Source organism: Falco punctatus (assembly GCF_963210335.1).
Source record: "Falco punctatus genome assembly, chromosome: 13".
Lineage (NCBI taxonomy): Eukaryota > Metazoa > Chordata > Aves > Falconiformes > Falconidae > Falco > Falco punctatus.
The window spans coordinates 24,676,815-24,696,526 of NC_137593.1; the positions used below are offsets into that span (position 1 = coordinate 24,676,815).

At 48.5% G+C, this 19,712-nt stretch overlaps 1 protein-coding gene across 1 annotated transcript in view; it reads left to right on the forward strand.

Annotated features, from left to right (window-relative positions):
* Nucleotides 1–19,712, forward strand: part of GPC1 (glypican 1) — a 209,763-nt gene that overhangs the window by 172,111 nt on the left and 17,940 nt on the right. The window contains exon 3 of the mRNA XM_080409686.1: nt 8,455–8,846. Coding sequence (XP_080265812.1) covers nt 8,455–8,846 — 392 coding nt within the window. The remainder of the gene's footprint in view (nt 1–8,454; nt 8,847–19,712) is intronic.

The window sequence follows — 19,712 nt, forward strand, 5'->3', positions numbered from 1 at the left end:
CAGGACACAGTGTGCAGAGGAGAGATCGGTGAAGTGGTTCTTTAGAGAGAATTCTAAAAGTTTTGAAGTTGTGTCCCCTGAAAGCATCATGATTCTTGTGTCCTGGCACATTTGTTCACACCATTTGTCCTTTGGCTTCTAGGAGCTGATTTTATCTCCGTTTATTTGGGCTTTTTGCAATCTGAGTCTCGGTTTGTCCCGGTGCCTCTTAGGTCACAGCCACCAAGCAGGGGCAATGCGTAGTGTGGGAGGGATGTTGTAGATGATCCAGAATACAGCAGGGAGGAACTGCGTCCTCCAGGGTGAGTCAGGACTGAGGAGACGGCTCAGCTGTTTCACACGAGTATGAAACTGCGAGGAGAGAGGTAAACCCCTAGAACAGTGCCATCAGGGTTGCTACCCGCAGAGCCATGTGTACATGGAGCCTTATATGCCTTGGTCTCGCTGGGGTTATTTCCTTTGGCAGCACCCAGCTAAGGTACAAACCGGAGCATATTGCTGCTGTTGTACTGCTGTCTGCTCTCCAGCACAGCCATGGGGAGTACTTAAATTAATAATGAGTAGTAACAATTTTATAAATAAAATATCATCGTACTTGCTGAAGTGAATAAAATAGACATGAATGCATTAGATGTGGATTTTAATGGCTTATATCTGTTGCTGAATTATTCTCTTCTAATAGTAGTTTGCAAGGACAGCATTAAAACCAACTGGAGAAGCAAATTGGTATTGGGATGTGCAGCAGTGTATTAAGTAGAAACTCAGCCCAGGAAAATGCTGTGCCTCAGACCAACTGGGCTGGCACTGGGAGGGAGCTTTGCTCTAGCAGACATCCCCATCCTACTTCTTTCCCCGCTTTTACTGGTGTTCAGGACACCACAGAGTCGGCTTATTTTTCTCTCCTGCTCTTAGTCCAGTCTTCCTGAAACATGGTAGCACCGCTGATGGTGAACGTATTTGGCTTTGCCTCCCTCCAGACCTGCAGACATGCTCTATGGTTCCGGCCCTGCCTGGATTCCACCACAGGCTCGTGTGCTTGCTCAAACTTGAGAAACTACAAGATAGGATTTGCTATTTCATCCTCCTCACATTTCTGCCCCCACCTCCAGCTGTCCTGGCAGTTTATGGCTGCACTGCAAGGCCCTAGGACCACAAACCTAGCTCGCCACGCAAAGCTGTCCATCCCGCAGAAGGGTTTTCCTCTTGCCCCATTGCTGAAAAACTTGGTGACATTTGCAGAAGAACACCACCTCTGTAGCTGTGGAGCACTGCTGTGCCACATGGTTGCAGCATAAGTCATTAGGAGCATTAGGAGATCCTGCAGGGACTACGCAAGGCTTTCCAGAAGCATAAGCAAAATTGAATTTTGCTGTCCTGGGGTGGAGCAGTCTGCTCTTGTATTAAGAATGGAAGAAGTAGAGGAGAGCTTGGAGCTGGAAGGTAGAAGCAGGGCAGAGCCTGTGTGCTGCTTCTCCTGCTCCAAGGGCAAGTGAAGGGTTGGAGGTATCACCTGCTTCCTCCCTCCTGGAGCCCTGTACCCTGGTGCCTTTCCCCTCCTCTTACGACTGACTTCCAGATGTAGCTAAAGGTTGTTGTCCAGAGTCTTCACCAAATCACTGCTAAACCTGCCTTTAGGAACAGATTTCTTCTTAAAATCTGATTTTGGAATTAATGGCATCATCTGAGCAATGTGTTTTCCTCCTTCATCTCCTCCAATCTGGTACTACTCTTTCCAATTGTGCTTAAGACTTTTTGTACTGCAGTTTTCTGCTTAAGACTTTAATAACATTCAGATAGAAAATAACTCAGTCACCTTTCTCCAATTCTCATATTTTTTCTAGTATGCCTCTATAATTTGATGGGTTTTGAAGAAAATCTGATTTGCTGCATGCCCAAAGAGCATGTGGATGTTCTTCCTTCGGTGCCCTCTTCATTCCCTCCTACATCCATTTCCATTCCATCATTATATTAGTTGAATAAACCCCAGTGTGTTCCAGATGTTGAGTGATCAAATAGTATAAAAGAGCTTGGATAAAGTACTTGGTGCTGGGGAGGGTGAAGAAGGGGGAACTCGGAACTTTCCATCTTCAGAGAGCAACTGCTGGTCCCTGCCTTGCTGTTCACAGCTTCCCAATTTGAATCCAGAGTTGTGAAAACATGGAAACTGTGAAAATATGAGCTGCAAACGCTGGGAAGCTGTGAAGCAGAGGAATAGGTGGGGATTTACAATCAATCTTGGATGCAAAGGTTATAGAGATTCTGGTTGAAAACTTAATTCCCTGAGATGTTTTTGTCACTACAACAGTGAGAGAACAGCGGCCAAGGTTGCAGAATTATCTCAGTTGTAAAAACCTTTCGTTTCTTTGCTCATAACTTTCTGGCATTTTTGTATTTGAGGCAGAGGTTTTTCACACCTGGCCTCTGCCAAAAGGCAGATTTCATTTGAGCAAAGCCAGTTGTCTTGTTTCTGAGCCTGGGAGTGAAAGGCAATAATAGTAAGGGTAATAATAATAATAATAAAAGACTGCCATTTAATTTTTTTTATTATTTTGGATACTTCTGCAGCAAGAGTGTGAAAGGGGATGTTTCACATAGGAACAGCCTTGAGTGAGGAGCTGTGCTGGGGGATAATAGAGCTGGATTTGTCTGAATTACTGGCATTAGAATATAACCTGCTGGGCTTTGCAGTGTTGTGAAGCCCTTAGCCGGTGGTGGTGAGGACGGACTCACCTGTTCAATGGCCCTTTGAGAAAACTTGTTGAAAGAGGGAAAGCCAGCCATGGATTTAGCAGGTGACTCATAGAAAGATATCTCTGGCTAGTACACCTTCACTGTAAAATTTCTGAGGCTGGCAGAAGCTGAGAGCATCCGTGGTTTTTCAGTGTGGGTCCAGAAAATATGTAACTGCTTGCTTGTGACTCAGCGTGGAACCAAGTGACATCATTTCAGAGGGAAGCTGGCTCTCTGCAGAGCCACCGCAGCTGTGTGCGTACCTGCTGCCAGGGATGGGAGTGCAGTGGTGACTCCTGGAGCCACAAGGGCATTACAGCTCCAGCACTGACACTTTGTCAGCCCTTTCCCTCCCTCCCTGCCAATCCCGAGGCTAATGAAGCCGTGTACTACAGTGCGTGAACACAGGTTGACCCTGTTGCTGCTGGCCTGGAGCATGTGGTATCAGCAGAGATCAGGGGCCTGGGGGATGTCCAGGATGTGACCTGGATGAAGCCTCCATGTGCTTGTGCTCTGCCTGAGCTAGTCACTCTAATCATCCTTTGGGAGCCAGGGCAGACCCAGCAGTGGTGGGCCAAGTGAGACTTAATAATGGACCCGCTGGGTGGTCATTTTTACATTCTTATAGAAATCGCGGGACAGCTGTATTATTAGAGGTCTCCAACCACCCAGATTACCTAAGGGTCCCCCACCCACCATGCCTACAGATAACGGGGTGCTTCCCCTCGAATGAATAATTGCTTCTACCTGAAATCAAGGACAGGTGCCTGAACAAGTTGTTTTATCCCTAGGCCCTGCGTATCTTTAATCTACGACACATGTCTAAATGCATTAAAGGTTGGATATTAGCAGGCAAGAAGTGTTGGGGAGAAGATGCGGTGTTAATTGGAGATACCTGTGCTAAGTGTACAAGCGCTGCAGGCTGAGATCACACCAAGGACCAGGGCAGTTAGCACAAGCTTCTCTGCATCCCTTTGACAAACCCCGCTGCTTAGTGCCTTCTAATGCTGCAAAATGGGCATTTAAATTCCCTGCCAGGTCAGCCATTCATCACAAACACATTTAGTCTTAATTGCTAATTAATTTTCCCGAGAAAATGTAGATATATTTTTTTTCTCAGCATGTGACATCTAGAAGAACTTTCTGAGAACCAGCCACAAACGAGTTGACTGTAATTGGTGTTCTCTCACTTAGGTGAGAAGTAACAGTTCATCAACTCTTAATTAGCTTGGACTTTTTCGAGAGCAATTTCCAATTTTTTGACAGGAAGATATACATCTTGTTGCTCCTGTAGCAATACAAAGAAAGTCATTTTACCCTGAAATGACAAATTGGGCTGCGTTTGTTGGTGTTTTCTTCCTCCTGATGGTGAGTGCCAAGCTACATGTTGTACCTGGATTGCTGAGCAATTTATTCCGTTAGTGTCACTTGTCACAGAGAAAAGAACACTGATTATACAAGTAAGAGTTTGAGCTCAATTTAATTAAATTGTGAATGGGTAACCAGCACTTGGAGTGATACATTAAGATATTGAGCAGCAGAGAAACTTTGGTTTTTGTCTGTTGTGAAATGGCGAATGCCGTTTCTGTTCATTGTACAGATAGGAGGGCTGTGGCAACAGAAAAATGAAGCCATCTCAGGTTAATCATACCCAAAAAAGTGTCCTGCCAGGACAAATCGTCTGCCTGGCAGTTATCTGCTTGCCTTGTGAGCCCAGGAGCAAGCCCAGGAGTGAGCCCCTTCAGGAGATGCTGCAGGGGAAGGTGACCGTGTGTCCTGGTTTCAGCTGGACAATTAATTTTCTTCTTAGTAGCTGGTGCAGTGCTGTGTCTTGGATTTGGTGTGAGAACAATGCTGACAGCACACTGATGGTTTTAGTTGTTGCTGGGTAATGTTTATACTAAGTCAAGGACTTTTCGGTTCCTTGGGCCCTGCCAGCGAGAGGGCTGGAGGGGGATGGGAAATTGGGAGGGGACACAGCCAGGACAGGTGACCCAAACTGGCCAAAGGGATATTCCATGCCATATGATGACATGCTGAGTATATAAGCTGGGGGAAGAAGAAGGAAGCGGGGGACATTTGGCATTATGGCGTTTGTCTTCCCGAGTACCCGTTACACGTGCTGGAGCCCCGCTGCCCTGGGGATGGCCGAACACCTGCCTGCCCATGGGCAGTGGGGAACGAATTCCTTGTTTTGCTTTGCTTGTGTGCGCGGCTTTTGCTTCCCCTGTTAAATTGTTCTTATCTCAACCCTTGAGTTTTACATTCCCTTCCAATTCCCCTCCCCATCCCTCTGGGTGAGGGGGAGTGAGCAAGTGGCTGCGTGGTGCTGAGTTGCCGGCCAGGGTTAAACCACAACACCACTCAACAAGAAGCGGTGACACTGCAGCAGGATCAGCCCCCAGTCAGCTCACAGCAGTGCCAAAGCGGGCGGGCTGGGAGCTCAGGGCTGCGGCAGCCCCAAACTGGGCTTGCCCCACCGTGATCACCTTGGCCCCCAGGCTAGGGCAGGAGAGGGGATGGATGAGAAGCTCCCAAATGGTAAATCATCCTCTTGCAGCCTCTCGCGTGTTGGTGGAGTAGCCAGAATGTCCCAGCAGCGGGTGCACACACCCCTTGCGCTGGGGACGGAGCCGCGGAAGGCTTTGCAGAAGCAGAGCAGCCTGCATGGGTTACCAGAATGGATGCTATCTATGTGCCAGTAACCCTTGCCAAGTTTTAATTACACATCGTACAATTATTCAGGGTAGATGAGGCCTTTTGGTAAAAGGAAAGGTCTCACCTGTGTTAGCCCCTGCAGTTTGTAGAGGTAATTTTGTCACAAGAAAAAATTGCCACGTGCTGCTGTCTTTGGGACTAGCGATGGCTGAACCGTTTGAGTAGGAGGAGATCCACACCCGAAGGTCCCTTGGGCTGGGATGAGGGGCCCTGGCCCTTGCAGAAAGCTTGTCCTGCCTTGGGAGAGACAAGCTTCTCCTTTCTGGCAGCTGGGGCAGGGGAGCAGGAGCTGGGACCCAGAGAGAGAGCAGGGACTGAATCATTGTGCCGAGATTCCCCAGGAGAGGCTTTGATGAGCTGGGTTAGGTCAGTGCGTGCTGCAGGCATCTTTTCTTATTAAACTGAGGTCCTTTACCAAAGTACTTAATGGGATCAGCTTCTGACTTTTTTCATAGTAAGGACCCCCATCACAAGGTAATTTTCTAGGTGGTCTAGGTGCCCTGGCAGCACACTTACACTGGCGTCTGTAGGAAGAAAACTGGTTTTAATAGGGAAGATGGAGAACGCATGCAAGTCAGTCATGTGAGAGACAGAGGGATCCCAGTACAAACGTTTGGAGATACAAACTGCCAGCCAGATCAGGTTGAGTAAGAATAAATTTCTAAATTTCTTCCAAAAGTACACTGGAAAACCAGGGTTCTAATTCAGCATTTTAGATAACATTTTTACTTTCTGCGTAAGTGACTAAACCAAACTTCTGCTACGACCTAATTTGCTCACAGTCTTCTAAAGGCACTTAAATTTTAAACTGTTAAGTAGTAAATGATTGTGGCTGGAGGAAGCCAGGCTATCAATGCTCTGCATCAGCTTGGTAAAATACAGGCAGTTTCAGCATTAAGAGCCTGTGGTGCAGATGCAGAGGGTCTTTTCAATTGTGATACACTTGTTGAGTTTTAGCTTCAATCAAGCATGAGAAGCCAATGAGAGTTTATAAATGTAGGAAAACTTGTATGGCCCTTCCAGTCTGTGGATATAAACAAGACCCATGGAAATGAGCTTTACTAGTTCTAAAATCTTAGAGGTCTTTAATTGTGGGCAGTGCTGTTCCCTCAAAAAACACTTTGTTTAATAAAACTTTGTACATGCAGTATGCCCTTTTCAGAAGCTCTTCTTAGAAGCTCTTCTTTCTATTCTTATATGCTTAGCACAGTGGAGTTAATTTACATATGTAAATACATGCTGCGATTTTAATTGAATAACGGTTTCTCTCCAACTAGAGCTTATCATACATCACGAAAAACAAAAATAGTACTTTAGATTTAAAGAATAGTATAATCACGTTTGCTTCAAAAAGGCCGTAAAAAGTGCAAAGGTAATTGAAATTAAAATGATTATTTAAATCATTTTTCCTCTCACTGACTTAAAAGATGATGAAAGTTGCTTATGTAAATCAATAAATTGAATCAGGCTGGTCCTGCTATGGGTTCCCCACTGTGCAGTCTCAGAGAGCCTGCTGACACTCGAGGGTGGAAATACTTAAAAGATGTTGGTATGGAAGGAGTCGAACCTGTTGTCTACCCTGCTGCATGTAGCAGGAGAGTCACATTTCTGTCATTTCTACAACAACTGAACCTGGGGTGTAAAACTATTGTTTAATACCTAAACAAAAGCAGGATGCACATCCAAATAAGCAAATGGGATGAGAACCTCAGACATGGTGACGTTGGCCTCAGTTCAAAAACACTAGAGTACAACCCCATCTTTAAATACATAAAAAGACGTGCCTGTTCTGTTGCAGCACGTGGGACTCTGGCACATGCAGTAGGGGCTGTGCCTCGGAGCCAAGCTGGCTGTGATGACTCAGGCTGATGGGGGCATCTCTGAAGGGTTGGGCATCATCACAGGTGGCAGCCCTGCTCCATCTCACCAGGGCTTTGGAATTAACACATTGGAAAACCAGCAGTGAGGCAGGAAAGGCAGCTCAGACGAGTTGCAGCGATGTCTCCAAAGGCAGCTTCAGGTTGTGTAGCGGATCATGGTGGTGTTGGGTCAGTGAGATGACAGTCAGAGTAAAGCCACATCCTCTTCAGGTACATGTGCTGCCCCAAAGACCTCGAGCCTGCAGGGACCTTGGCTTAAACCGCTTTTGCTTTGTGCTTCAGACATGTATGTCATACTGGAGTCCTGCTGGCTTCTCCAGATCATCAGTGCCTCAGCCAGGAATGGCAGCATTCCAAGAAAAAAAGGAAATCAAGGGGGCAGGGGTTGGTAGTGGGGTGGGGTGGTAAGTTCCATTTTAAAATTGAAGTTGCAGTGTTCGCCAGAAGAGCCCTCACTTGTGTGTGACGGTAAGAACGGGTGATGCTGGAGAAATTCCAGTCTTTCTTGTGGTGAAATGGAAGACTTCAGGTTATCTTCTAGGTGAAATCTTTCTCTTACTTCATTCTGGTGTGGGTGCTAATATTGATAGGCTGGACTGACTCTGCCAGCAGTTGGTACAGGTCAGACCTCCACTGCCTGAGCAACGTCCAGACATCCTTGTGTGTTTGCATCTTCTAGTGATGCGTAACAAGCGTCAACTTCTGTGCCAGGAGCAGCTGGTTCTTGATTCAAAGTTGAGCATCTTGTAAGGCATTGGCTGACAGCTGTGGGAAGTTACGGTATATGTAAGCAATGCCAGCTGATGCGTTTTGTAAAGAAAACCTGTAAGTAACACTGTGGCACCTTATGCACTCAGGGAAGAGCCTCAGTTTTGGTTCTAGGTGAGGCTGCCAGAAGAGGTGGAGAGCCCCAGCCCACGGTTCTCAGGCACTGGGGAGTTCCTCCTTCACTCTTCTCAGCTAAGGGTCAAGGCTGAGAGCTTGGGTAAGGTCAGTTGGAGGAAAAGCTCTGTTAGGGCCCTTTTATTTTCTCAGGGCATTGGGTTTTGCTGCCAAACAGCACAGCCCGATGGATTCCTGCTTGTCCCGCTGATGCATCACAGTGTCCTTTTTCTTCTCTCTTCAGGTTATTTCCAGGATTTGTTGAACAAGTCAGAAAAGGCCCTTTATGATGCTTTTCCGAGCATGTACGGAGAATTGTACACTCAAAACATGAAGGTCTTCAAGGACTTGTACAGCGAGCTACGCCGCTATTACCGGGGCTCCAACATCAACTTGGAAGAGGCCCTCAATGAGTTCTGGACACGCTTGCTGGAGCGGCTCTTCAAGCTGATGAATCCCCAGTACCATATCACAGACGAGTACCTGGACTGCATGGTGAAACATGCAGAGCAGCACAAACCCTTTGGGGAAGTTCCCAGGGACCTGAAGGTGAAGGCAACCCGAGCCTTCATCGCGGCACGCTCCTACGCACAGGGCTTCCTGGTGGGCAGTGACGTGGTCAGAAAGGTCTCTCAGGTATGTTCTTCCTGCTCCTCCATCCTCAGACTAGCCGGAGCCAGTCAACTGCTGCTGTCGGGGAGAAGAGGGTTTATTTCTCCTTATGTTTTCATTACAAAGCAGATACTTTTCAGTTTTATAAAACAAACTGCTTGAGGGTCACCCATCGGTGGAAGGGAGCAGATAGCCTGGACCTCTGCAGGCACTGAGAGTGCAGCAGCAATGAGGTATAACTCACCGCAAATCAGTCTTACCTCATTTTAACCTACGCAGCAAAGCATCAAGGTGTCAGTCGCCCAGGTGGAGAAGCCATTCTGTTGCTTGCCTAGATTCCTCGCGTTTCCCTGACATGCCTCTATATCACGCTGCCTTATTTTCCTCCGTGATGGTGACATGCTGCAGGGTGTGCAGAGTTGGCTTGCCACAAGTGTGCTGGGAATACATGCGGCGAGATGCGTTTCAGCGGTCGGTGATGGGATTGCTGTGTCTGCTTGTGTAGCCATGTATATTTGTACAGCTTCTGTGTACAGAGAGGGTGAGTTTGAGAAAGTGCATTGGGATCTTCAGGGATGAAAGGTGCTATATAAATTTAAATTAGCTTGACCGAATCCAGGGTTTCAGGAGGAAGGAAATTGGCTGTATTCGGTACTGCAGAAGCAGCCTTTTAGAGCCAGAAAAAAGTGATTGTCCTGAAACAAGATATTCAGGCTTTTCACACAGGTAACGAGGAGAAAATCCATACTGAAACATGCCTTGCATACTGCGTGTGGTGATGGCAGTCAGCAGGTGTAAGAATCAGGGCATGATTAAGCTGTGAATGTAGAAATACAGAATCACAATTCATTTCCTTGGAAGGTAATGCACGGTAATGCATAGTAGAGGACAGTACTATTTGATGCAGCAAATCCAGACTTTGATCTCGGAAGAAACATTAATGTGGTAACAGTGACAAATGCTTTAATTTATCAATGTGGGACTGTGAAACTGTTCAGCTACCCAAAAGCCTTTGTACATCTCATTAACATCATACTCTCATGACACTTAAGACAGATAAAAGAGGAGAATGATGTAATTTCAGGGGGACCAAAGTAAAATATTTGTCATAAATCCTCTGAAAGTCAGAGTTTTCCAGCTCAATGTGCGTGATTCCACCTGTAGCCAAGTTTGGTGGGTACAGCAGTTTGGCAAGGCAACTGCAGTTGTGGTATCAGTGGAAGAGAAGGACCTGAGACACAGACATGCAGTGTATTTTTCCCCCACCTTCATGTAGGCTTCTGACCCGTTGGTTTTGGATTCCAGTCCCCCCTTTCTGAATTCTCCTTCTGTCGGCATCACTTATTAAACAGGATGTGGGTACACGACCAGTCATGGATCCTCCTCTTCCCTCTGCTTTCCCCAGCCCGTTCCTCCAGGACAGAGGGTCTTCCAGGATGGTCCCAACCATTCATCTCTTTCACAAGAGCCCTCCGTGGGGTTGCAGTTAACCTGGCATGTTGTTGTTATAACACAATCTGCATGAACTGAGTCGGGAAACCTCAGCAAAGCCTCCCTTAGAGCTGATTTTATAGCAAAGGCCAAAACTGCTCCATTTCCCCTGTCTTCAGGAATGGGTTCGGTACTTTAGGCAAGAGGGAATGAGAAGGCTGAGGTGGGAAATCCGTTTTATGGATGCCCTGATAGCCCTCAGCTGTGTCTGAAATAAAAGGCCTGGTTTACCCACTGTCCTTTACCAGATGTGGATTTACACTAGCACTGAACGGATGTGAAGTGCTGAGCTCGATCCACAACTGGTGGTTTGGTTTAAGTCATTTTTCATGTTGCTTTATAGTTACAACATTAGGAGAAAGTCGTTAAGACTTCTATTAAGATCAGAGACTAGGATTCGACTTCCTTGTCAGCTGGCAGCAGCAGCCTTTAAAAATAACTCTTTGAGCTGAAATTTTGTACGGAGCAGCGGTGAGTGTTTTGGTCAGGAAGTCTGAGAAAATCTAATTTAAATGGACACTTAGAAATAAATTACCTAGCTTTGAGCTTCTGAAAAATTAGATTACTTCAGTTTTATTTATTTGCAAATCCCAGAAAAGCTACTGATTTCTATTAACACCCTCCTGGTTTCGGCTCTCTGACATTTCCGGTTTGGTCTTTGTCACCTGTATCCTGTCACTGCTCCAGGTCCAGTGCAGCACCAGCGCTACCGGGCGTTGTAGAGATACGGTGCTGTTGGCCAGTTTTTCTGGCTGATTTCAAATGGGGAAGAGCCTTCCCTGGCTGAGCTACAGACGGGAATTTCCTGAGGTTTCTTTAATGCCTGCTGCCTCTCCGCTGTGCCCAAGGGGTGTTGCTTCCCCAGCCTCCAGCTGCCCCATCCCACGGGAAGCCATGGCTTCAGGCAGCCCCCGGCTGGTGGCTGGTGGGCACGGAGGGGCAGGAATGGGAGCGCAGGGACAGGAACGGGAGCGGTGTGCTGGGAGCAGGCGCTCTGCGTCCTGCTGGGGATAAATAGTTTGAGGGCAGCCGGGGAGAAAATGGCAAAACAATTTTTCATCTTTACTGCCGTCCTAGCTTTTAAGACAAAGTCACCCTGACAGGCTGCAGGCTCTGACACCAAGATCTAAAGCTTTTAACGCTGCAGTTCCTGCCACCAACCTGGCCCCACGCTGACAGCGGCGGAAGCGCTGCCATCTGCATGGCGGCTGTGGGAGGGGGCTGGGGGCACACACGTGGCTGCTGTGGCTCTTTGCAGCCCAGGCAGAGCAGTAGGGCCGGGGATGGACGTGCAGGTTGGTGCCCTGCCCTGGTACGGGGTTAGGGGTTACTGATGCGCTGTGCGTGGGTGGGGGTCTTGGGGCAGCATCTCTGTGTCCATGTTAGTTCCGTAGCTATCCTTTCAGCACAAATCACAGGTTTTTGTTTCCGTTGCACAGTATCAAGTGCATTTTTCATCGTCTCCGTGAATTAGCAGCTACTGAAACTGCGGCAGCCACAAAATCATTAGTGAAGGGCAGACAGAAAAGGGGCTTCCCTGGGGGTGCACACCTTGTGCTGTGTGCTAGGGCAAGAGAGGTGAAATATCCCAGTTCTGGTTAGTATCCCTTCCTTTGGTTGTGAGATGAACAGCTGCCCAAAAGGAGTCTTTGCTGCAACTCCAAGCTTCATGTGAACAGGTGAAGGCCTTGTGCTGGGGGACTTGCTGCTGCCAGCTGCTGCTCAGAGAGCCACGCTTGGCGTGAGCAATTGCCGTGTTCAGCGAGTAAAGCACGAATGTGCTCCTATGAAACACGTGGTGTGAGTGAATTGAAATACAGCGGGGGGGGAAGCAAAACTGAGATGGTAAAAATGGCAAGGGCTGAGAGATAAACCCTTATAAAACAAAAGCAAAATATTCTGAGAGGTGCAACATGATAAGCAGGAGTATCCTGGCTGGTTTTGTTATGTATTACTCAGATGATGATACTGCTCTGGCATCTAGGTCTTAGGTCAGGACTATTGCACAAAGCGCTGTGGGGACAGGTAGCAGGCGTGATCCTGCCTGCACCGGGGCACCCAGGAGGGGCAGGGAGGCTGTGCACGGCGCCTCGGTGGGCTCCTGCGTCTCAGCACCATACCCGTGCTGCTCCGACAGACGGGGAGGAGAGCTGCCCTGTGCCTGTCAAAAAACATCCGGAGTCCTGAAATTCCCCTTGGAGACCTGACAACCCAGTGAAGCTCAAGTGAGAGCGCAGAAAAAGAAAAGAAATAATGTTCCATTTCCAAAGGCAGGGAGAAGAAGGTATTTTTAAAATTAGTTTTGCTTATTGGTCAGGAAATGAGTTATTAGGGCAGTTTTTCCTTTGCTGGACCTTCATTGCTTCTTGCTCCTGAATTTTACGTTTCTTCATGGTAGTGAGGGGTTTGATGTGAAGCAAGACCAGCTATGTAAGGAAGAAACACTTACTTAAATAATCAATTTGAATAGTTGTTTGCATTTACTTTTCTGAGTAAATGTTCTTAAGGCCGATTCTCATTCGATTTGATGATGATTTTCTTTACTAATTATAAGAATTTTCACTAAATCCTGTATTTCATTTTACCGATGAAGGTCTTCTATCAGTATATTTTTATTTAAGCCTTATTTTTTAAACTTTTGTGTTAGTGTAAGGTCAATGGCAGCTTTCCTATTTACCATATGAGTAACTTTTAAACACATGGTGGGTCAAGCTACATATGGATGGGAACCAAATTCCAATTAAAAAGGCCCAAAAATAGAATTTTTATAGATGTTTTTCATAGTTAAGTGAATGTGCTGGACACATATGGAAAATAATGTTTATCTAAACATGCTTTACATTTCCAACAAGTCAATAATATAACAAAGACAGTATGGTCCCTGGTCCTTATGTCCTTTAAGATTGCAGCTATTTCTCATACCCCACTTTTTTCCATAGCTTGCAAGGGCATAGTTGACTTCTGTCTTTGAGCTTCCAGTTGCTTTTTGGGCAAAGTAGGCATAAAATTGATCTGACTGGTTAAAATGAAGATTATAATCTTCATGCACTTACAAAACCACTGGGCTAAAACAGCTCAAGTGCAGTGAACTCCTGTCCCGTGTGCTCGGTGACACATCTCCATCCTTTCAGTGGCTTGTCTTCATTCAGAGCATCAGCAGCAAGTACATACAACTGTAAATAACATTTTATTTCATTTAAAGGTTTTCACTTTTGTAATGAAATCAAGCATTTATCTAAATTGGCCTTCTCTTGATCCTGAAAAGACAGTATTAGTGTTTGTAAATAGATGTCATGAGAATGTTGTTCCGTGGCACTGGCAAGTGGCAATATCCTTATAGCACCACATTTATTTCCTTTTCACTGGATGATACCCACCTCTGGCTTTCGAGCTGCTCAGTTTTTATGTGGCAGAAGTGTGTGTTCTTGTGTTACGGAGATGACTTGACAGCAGGATGCCATCGTGCAGAGATTAGCTTTGCCCCAAGGAGCAATAAGGTGCCACAGTACATTATCTCTCCATCTGGGAGAAGCTCTCATCTGGGACCTGCTCCCACCAAGGGAGGTAGCATTTTTCTTCAGGGACATCATCTGTTTGCTTGCTTGGGATTTTATGAGCTTCTCACCTTCAGATAGCAGCTACCTGTACCTCTAGACAGTTCTGCTTGATAAGATGCCATCATCCACGAGTTCAGCCTCAGGTCTGGCATCCCCCTTTAAAAAAATGAGGAGAGGTAATGTGAGATGGAGTCCTGTGGGATCTCCGTGTGGGGGACAAGCAGTGGGGAGCTGTGGGTCCCAAGGGTGCTGGCGTTACCGGCAGGGATGCAGCTCACCACAGCCAGGTACAAACAGCAACTGCAGGAGCATGCTGGGTTTTTTCCCTACTGTCATTGCCAACCACCGATGGGCCTTTCTGACGATGAGCTGGTCAGTGCCTGTGCTAAATGTTTGCTGCTGCAGACCCAGCAGCAATTTGTAGGGTGTAAAATGCCACCAGCACCCTTTACAGGTCTGGCTGTATTCAGGAGGAGGAGGACTGAAGTCCCAGGAGTTGAGAAGCCTGCGGTACTTCAGACACCCCTGCCTGTGAACGCTGTCCTAGACTGCGGGCTGAGATAAGCTCTTGCGCCTTCAGGGACTAGTTCCTGCAGCGGCTGCTGTGCTCGCTGCCTCCTGCCCGCACGCAGCCCCTGGCACGGCTGCCGAGACCTGCCTCACGGCTGGGCACCACAGGGTGCGCAGGGCTGGGACGTGCCCTTCCTGGCTGAGACCGGTGTCACCAGTCAGTGTCACCTCTGCTGAAGGGTCTCGTGTTTTCTTGGCAAGCTGTCCCTGGCCAGTTCAAACGTGGGATTACATGGCTTAAAACATTTCAGATCTAAGTCCCAGTCGGGCCAATGCCCTTTGCAAACCCAGAAGCTCAGTATCCCTTTCCCCAAGCTGGCTGTGCTCCCCGAGTCACCAGCCTGCCGTCATCTGCCTCCTTGCTTTAACCACCTTGGTACAGCAGCTCCTGCAGCCCCACACACCCCTCCTCGCAGCCCACTGCTCTTTTCCAGCACCACTACATGTAAAGCTAGGGAGAGAATTTTGCGGTAATGTTGGAATTTGTTTGGGCAGATTCAAATCCAACTGGATGGGGAGCATGCAGTCTTGAACACATCCTGATGCATGTCACATATTTCTTTCCAGTATTTCTATCTGTTACTATGTTTAAATAACAACCCTTTGGGGATAAAAACCTATAGGTGTTCTGAACATAATAGAAATAATGCAGGCAAGCAGATATATGTCTCCCATATTTACCTGGTGGTTAAAAGTCAATTGAATCTAGTTTTCAAAGGATTGAAAATTGTACCAGCTGGAAATAACTGCGTCAGATGAACAGAGCAGGGAGTGTGTTGAATAGGCAGGTGGTGGCTTGCAGTATTTTCCTCCAGAGGGAGAGGAGCACAGCAGCAGTCTGTCTGCCCACATGAATCTTCCTCATTTTAATACCTGAAGGCAGTTAGGCGCTAGACAGGAATCTGAAAGCGCAGATCCCCCCGTTAGCTGTGGGTCCTGCCCTCAGGTCTGGCGTCCCTTGCAGGCTGTACTGCCTTCTGGAGCCATCGTCACTGCCCGCTGGACAAGCCCTCACCACCGGCTGCAGAGGGAGACGGGGACACCTCCGCTCCCGGTTTTGCTGCACCAGTTTGGCTGGATTACCCTAGCCTTCATTTTTTTTAATGTTTGGGGGTTTTTTCTGAGTCTGCAAAATGGCCATTTGGCGGCTGGGCTGGTGGGGCTGGACCCAGGCAGTCTGTCTGGCCTCAGGCTTAACAGCAGCTCTGGTGTGCTGGAGCATGAAGGGCACGAATTTGGCATCAGCTTCCAGTCTCTGAGTCCCTCAGCCTGTGCCGAGCTGAACACAGTGAGGGGAAAGCAAGAGGGTCACCAAACTGCAGGGTCATCTGTGCCCTGCCCCTGCCACCGGACCCCGGCACAGCCACCACCCCGCACGCTGCGCCTGCACCCCGCTCGCGTTCTGATCCCTGACGGGGCTTGGGAAACGCACATGATGTATCTTGAACGATGGGCTTGGTGATGCCTTACAGTCACTGTGCTCCAAGGGCTCGTGGCTGTGCATTTGTGGAAGGAAGATGCAAAATAATGACTGAAGTGATTATACAATTCATTAGACTTTGAAAGAATCATATTTCTGTCAGCCCCGCAGCTGTTTCTTTTAGAGTTTTAGTCTGAAAGATTGGAAAGCTTGGTTCATTTAACACACGTCAAGGTGCTAATTACATCAGGGCTGGCATAAACATGCACAAGGCAGCTGCTGACCATGTGGTGGAGAGAGCGGGATCTGCTCCCCGCGCCAGCTCCCCTGCGCCGGTGGAGGGCCGGGAGCACCTGCAGCTCCTGCTCCTTTTGCCGGGGAAATTGGGTGCTGACAGCCCAGCGCACAGAGCAGCCACAGCCCTGGTTTCCAGCTTGCACCCATGCAGATGCAAAGAACAACACAGCCCTGCTCTTTTTTTGGTCATAGTATTTGAAGGTTCTTCTGTAGGAAGACTAAAAATGAAATGGTTCCCGACATGAAATTGCCACGTTTGCAGATCGCCCTGATTCCCGAGCCAGCCAGCTCCCTGGTGAAACACACCACCTGTCCTCCCAGCGCCTTGCTGTGAAGGAGAGGGCAAGGCTGGCTTTCTGAGCCCGCTCCTGGGCTCTGGGTTGTCCCACGGGCAGCTCGGCAGTGCTCCTCGCCGCCCACCTGGCGGGATCTGCTCCCCTCCTTGGCCTTTTTCTTGTAGCTGCTGTTGTTCATACTGGCACCTTTATCCCAACTGTGCAATTCCAGCTGAGGGATTTGGGGTAACTGGAGTGGCTCTGAACGCCCACCTGCATTCGCAGCGCACACAGCCTGATCTGTGAATTGAAGAGCTGACCTGTTTTCTCTTATACACTACCCCAGAATGGGGTTTTCACAGCTGGCAGGAAAAACTCCCCTTACTTCTATCCCCTGCCTTTAAAATATGCGTGAGGAGGAAAGCGAGGGTGTTTGGACCTTGGCTGCAACCGTCATGTAGCTGCGTCCAGCCCCCGGAACCGGTGGAAGGCTCCAGCTGTGGGTGCGCTCTGCCCCTGGCTGCCCAGCGCATGTGCCTGCCTCTGGGATGCTGCCTGTTACCTGCTGGGTGTAACGCCTCTGTTGGTTTGGAAACCTAAGTTAAACTGGGTTTAACTGGTGCTTCTGGAGTTTAGAATGGCTGTTCAGATGGTAAGGCCTTCTACCTGGAAAAATGTAAGTGAGAGTTAGTGACACGTACATTTTGACGTGTATCTGACATGTCTGGAGGTATTTTGTGTTCACCCCAACCATCCCTGCATCTCACCAGAGCCGCAGCCAGCTCCTGCAGGTCCCTGTGTCCCCTTGGGTCTGCGCTGGTCCGCGGAGGCTGGAGCCAGGAAGGGACCAGGAGAGTGGCCGCCCAGCTGGGACATGGTCCCACTCGATGAACACCAGCGGCACGCTGCCGAGACCTCCCTGCAGCCCACCCTTACACCCCCCTTGGGCAAAACCTTTAACGGGGACAGAGCCCACAGAACGACACCTCCACTGACAGCATTAGGGACTAGCTCAGCCTTCTCCCTCCGTCAGCCGACCTGCCTGTGTCCCCATGACAAGCCGAGGGACTGACAGCACTCCCACCAGCCTGGATTTTTCACCCAGGCCTCTTTCTCCATCCCTGAACCTCTCCCCTGTACCTAACCCTGCTTCCCCTGGGAAGCAAGGCGCAGATGGCTCACAGCAGCATGGTGGGGAGTGTGCAAGGGGAGGAGGGGGTAGGAAAAGTACCAGCAAGAGCTCAGCTTATTTTATTGGTGTTAAATGCCTTTCAGATGTACTTAAAGGCCCCTGAAGGCCGAGGAGTCCCATCACATTGCAGCGAGGCTACAGGTTCTCATTTGCTTTTAAGCCAGGCTTCAAAAGGAGAGCAGATTTGGGAATGGGTTTGGGGTTTTTTTCCTTGATTTTTTTTTTTCTTCTTTCCCTTGTTTGAAGCCAGCACTTCAAAAGCAGCATCCGCAGCTTGGCTGCAGGTTCTGGGTGCCGAAGGAGCTGGCCACCTCGTGATGGGTGCAGGAGGAGCCCGGCCGCGGGCTGCCGGAGCGGAGCTGGGCTCAGCCCTCACCGCTGGCCGGAGCCGCTGTGCCGTGCCCCAGAGCCGGCAGCACAGCCCCACCGCACACCATGCTGCTGCGGCACCAGCTCGGTGCTGCCACTGGTGAAACGGTTTTCCAGATGCCTGTGGCTTCCCAAAGCTCAACCTTTCTCCAGCGTTCAGGAAGCTGGCAGGGGGAGGGAGAATCATTGCTCGATCTCCTGGACATGAACGTAACTCCCAGGCGTGACGTACGGAGCTTGTCCCGGCACTGGTGCCTCTTTGGTTGCTGTTCCCCAGGGCCTTCCTCTCTGCATCCCACGCTTCGTTCTTCCATCTTTCTGGCCATCTTTTCAAGAAATAATTGGCTTGGATTAAAAAATGCTTTTTGGAGTGAGGAGGGTGTAGCAGCTTTTAGCTAAAAGAGACAAAGCACTTGTGAAAACTCAGTAAGACTTAATCATCGCTTCCATGGTCCTTCCTGTGCCCTAACGTTACTCAAGGTGTTTTGGAGGGTCTTGAATATTTTCCAAGCAGTAGGCATTAGGGTAATGGCAGAAGACACATCTCTTCTTTGTACCTCTCTCTTTTGTGTGACTTGTCAAATGAGGTCCCAGTTCAGAAGGGTAAAAACCTCCCGCTGTTGTAGGTTCAGAGAGGTCCAGGGCCAGGCCAGGAGGCGTTGCACCTCTTTTGCATCCCTTGTGACTTGCACCAAACCTTACACTGAAAAGAGGTCTACAAATCAGCGGGTGTTGGTTGGAAAATCAACATATAACCTGGGTGGGAGCTTTCAGGGGAGAAAGAACAGATAATGGTGGGGCTGAGGGAAGTGTCCTGTGGCTCTGTGAAACTTGCTTTTTTCTGTTGAGCGTGTGTATCTGTGCAAAGAAGGGTAACTTGGGCTTAACATGCAAATCACAAGTTTGATTTGTTCTTTAAAGGCACAGAGGAAAGTTAAGAAGGCTTTTTCCCATGTTCCGGAAAAATCTATCCCGTTTTGACTAGAGCACTGCCTTGCTGCTGTGTGTCCTACAGGGACTAAAGCCCTGGCCATCCCAAACTGTTAGATGCCTTTCACGCTGAATGTTTTCTAAATTGGCTGGTGGGTGGCAAGGCACCCAGCTAGTGACTAATCCCCCAGCCCATCCTCTCAGCAAATTGCTTGCAGAAGTCATTAATTTTACTGTAATTGATTTAAACATTGCTCAGGAGGAGGAAGAATGAGGGAAACCAGTGCCACTCGGAATGCTGAGAATGACGTGTTCTCAATTTTCTGTCATATTGTCTCCACACGTGCCTGTTCTCTACTGGGTGCTGTGCAGATGCCAGTGTGGAACAGGCGAGCCCCCAGCCCAGCAGTCGGGTCGGGGGCTGTGCCGTGAGCTGTGCAGACCTGTGAGCAAGCTCCAGCTCTGTCCCGGGCATCTTTTGCTCCGGTGAAGCGCTTGCCTCCAGCAAGTCACATCTGGTTGAGTGGCTCCATCCACAAAGCATGGGCACACCAGGCTTTGGAAAGTAGCCATGGAAAAGCACAGCGCTCGGCTCTTGCTACAAGCCACAGTCACGGGATAATACCTGATGACAACCTCCTTGAAATGTCAGCGCTTATGGTGGAATGGGGCTTTTTATGAGGCAGCCACCTGTTCCCGTTGCATTATCTCATTGCTACTCAAATCAACTACTGTATCCCCAGCTGTAAAGTAGTTTTAATTAAAATGATTTATTTGTCCCCTATTTTG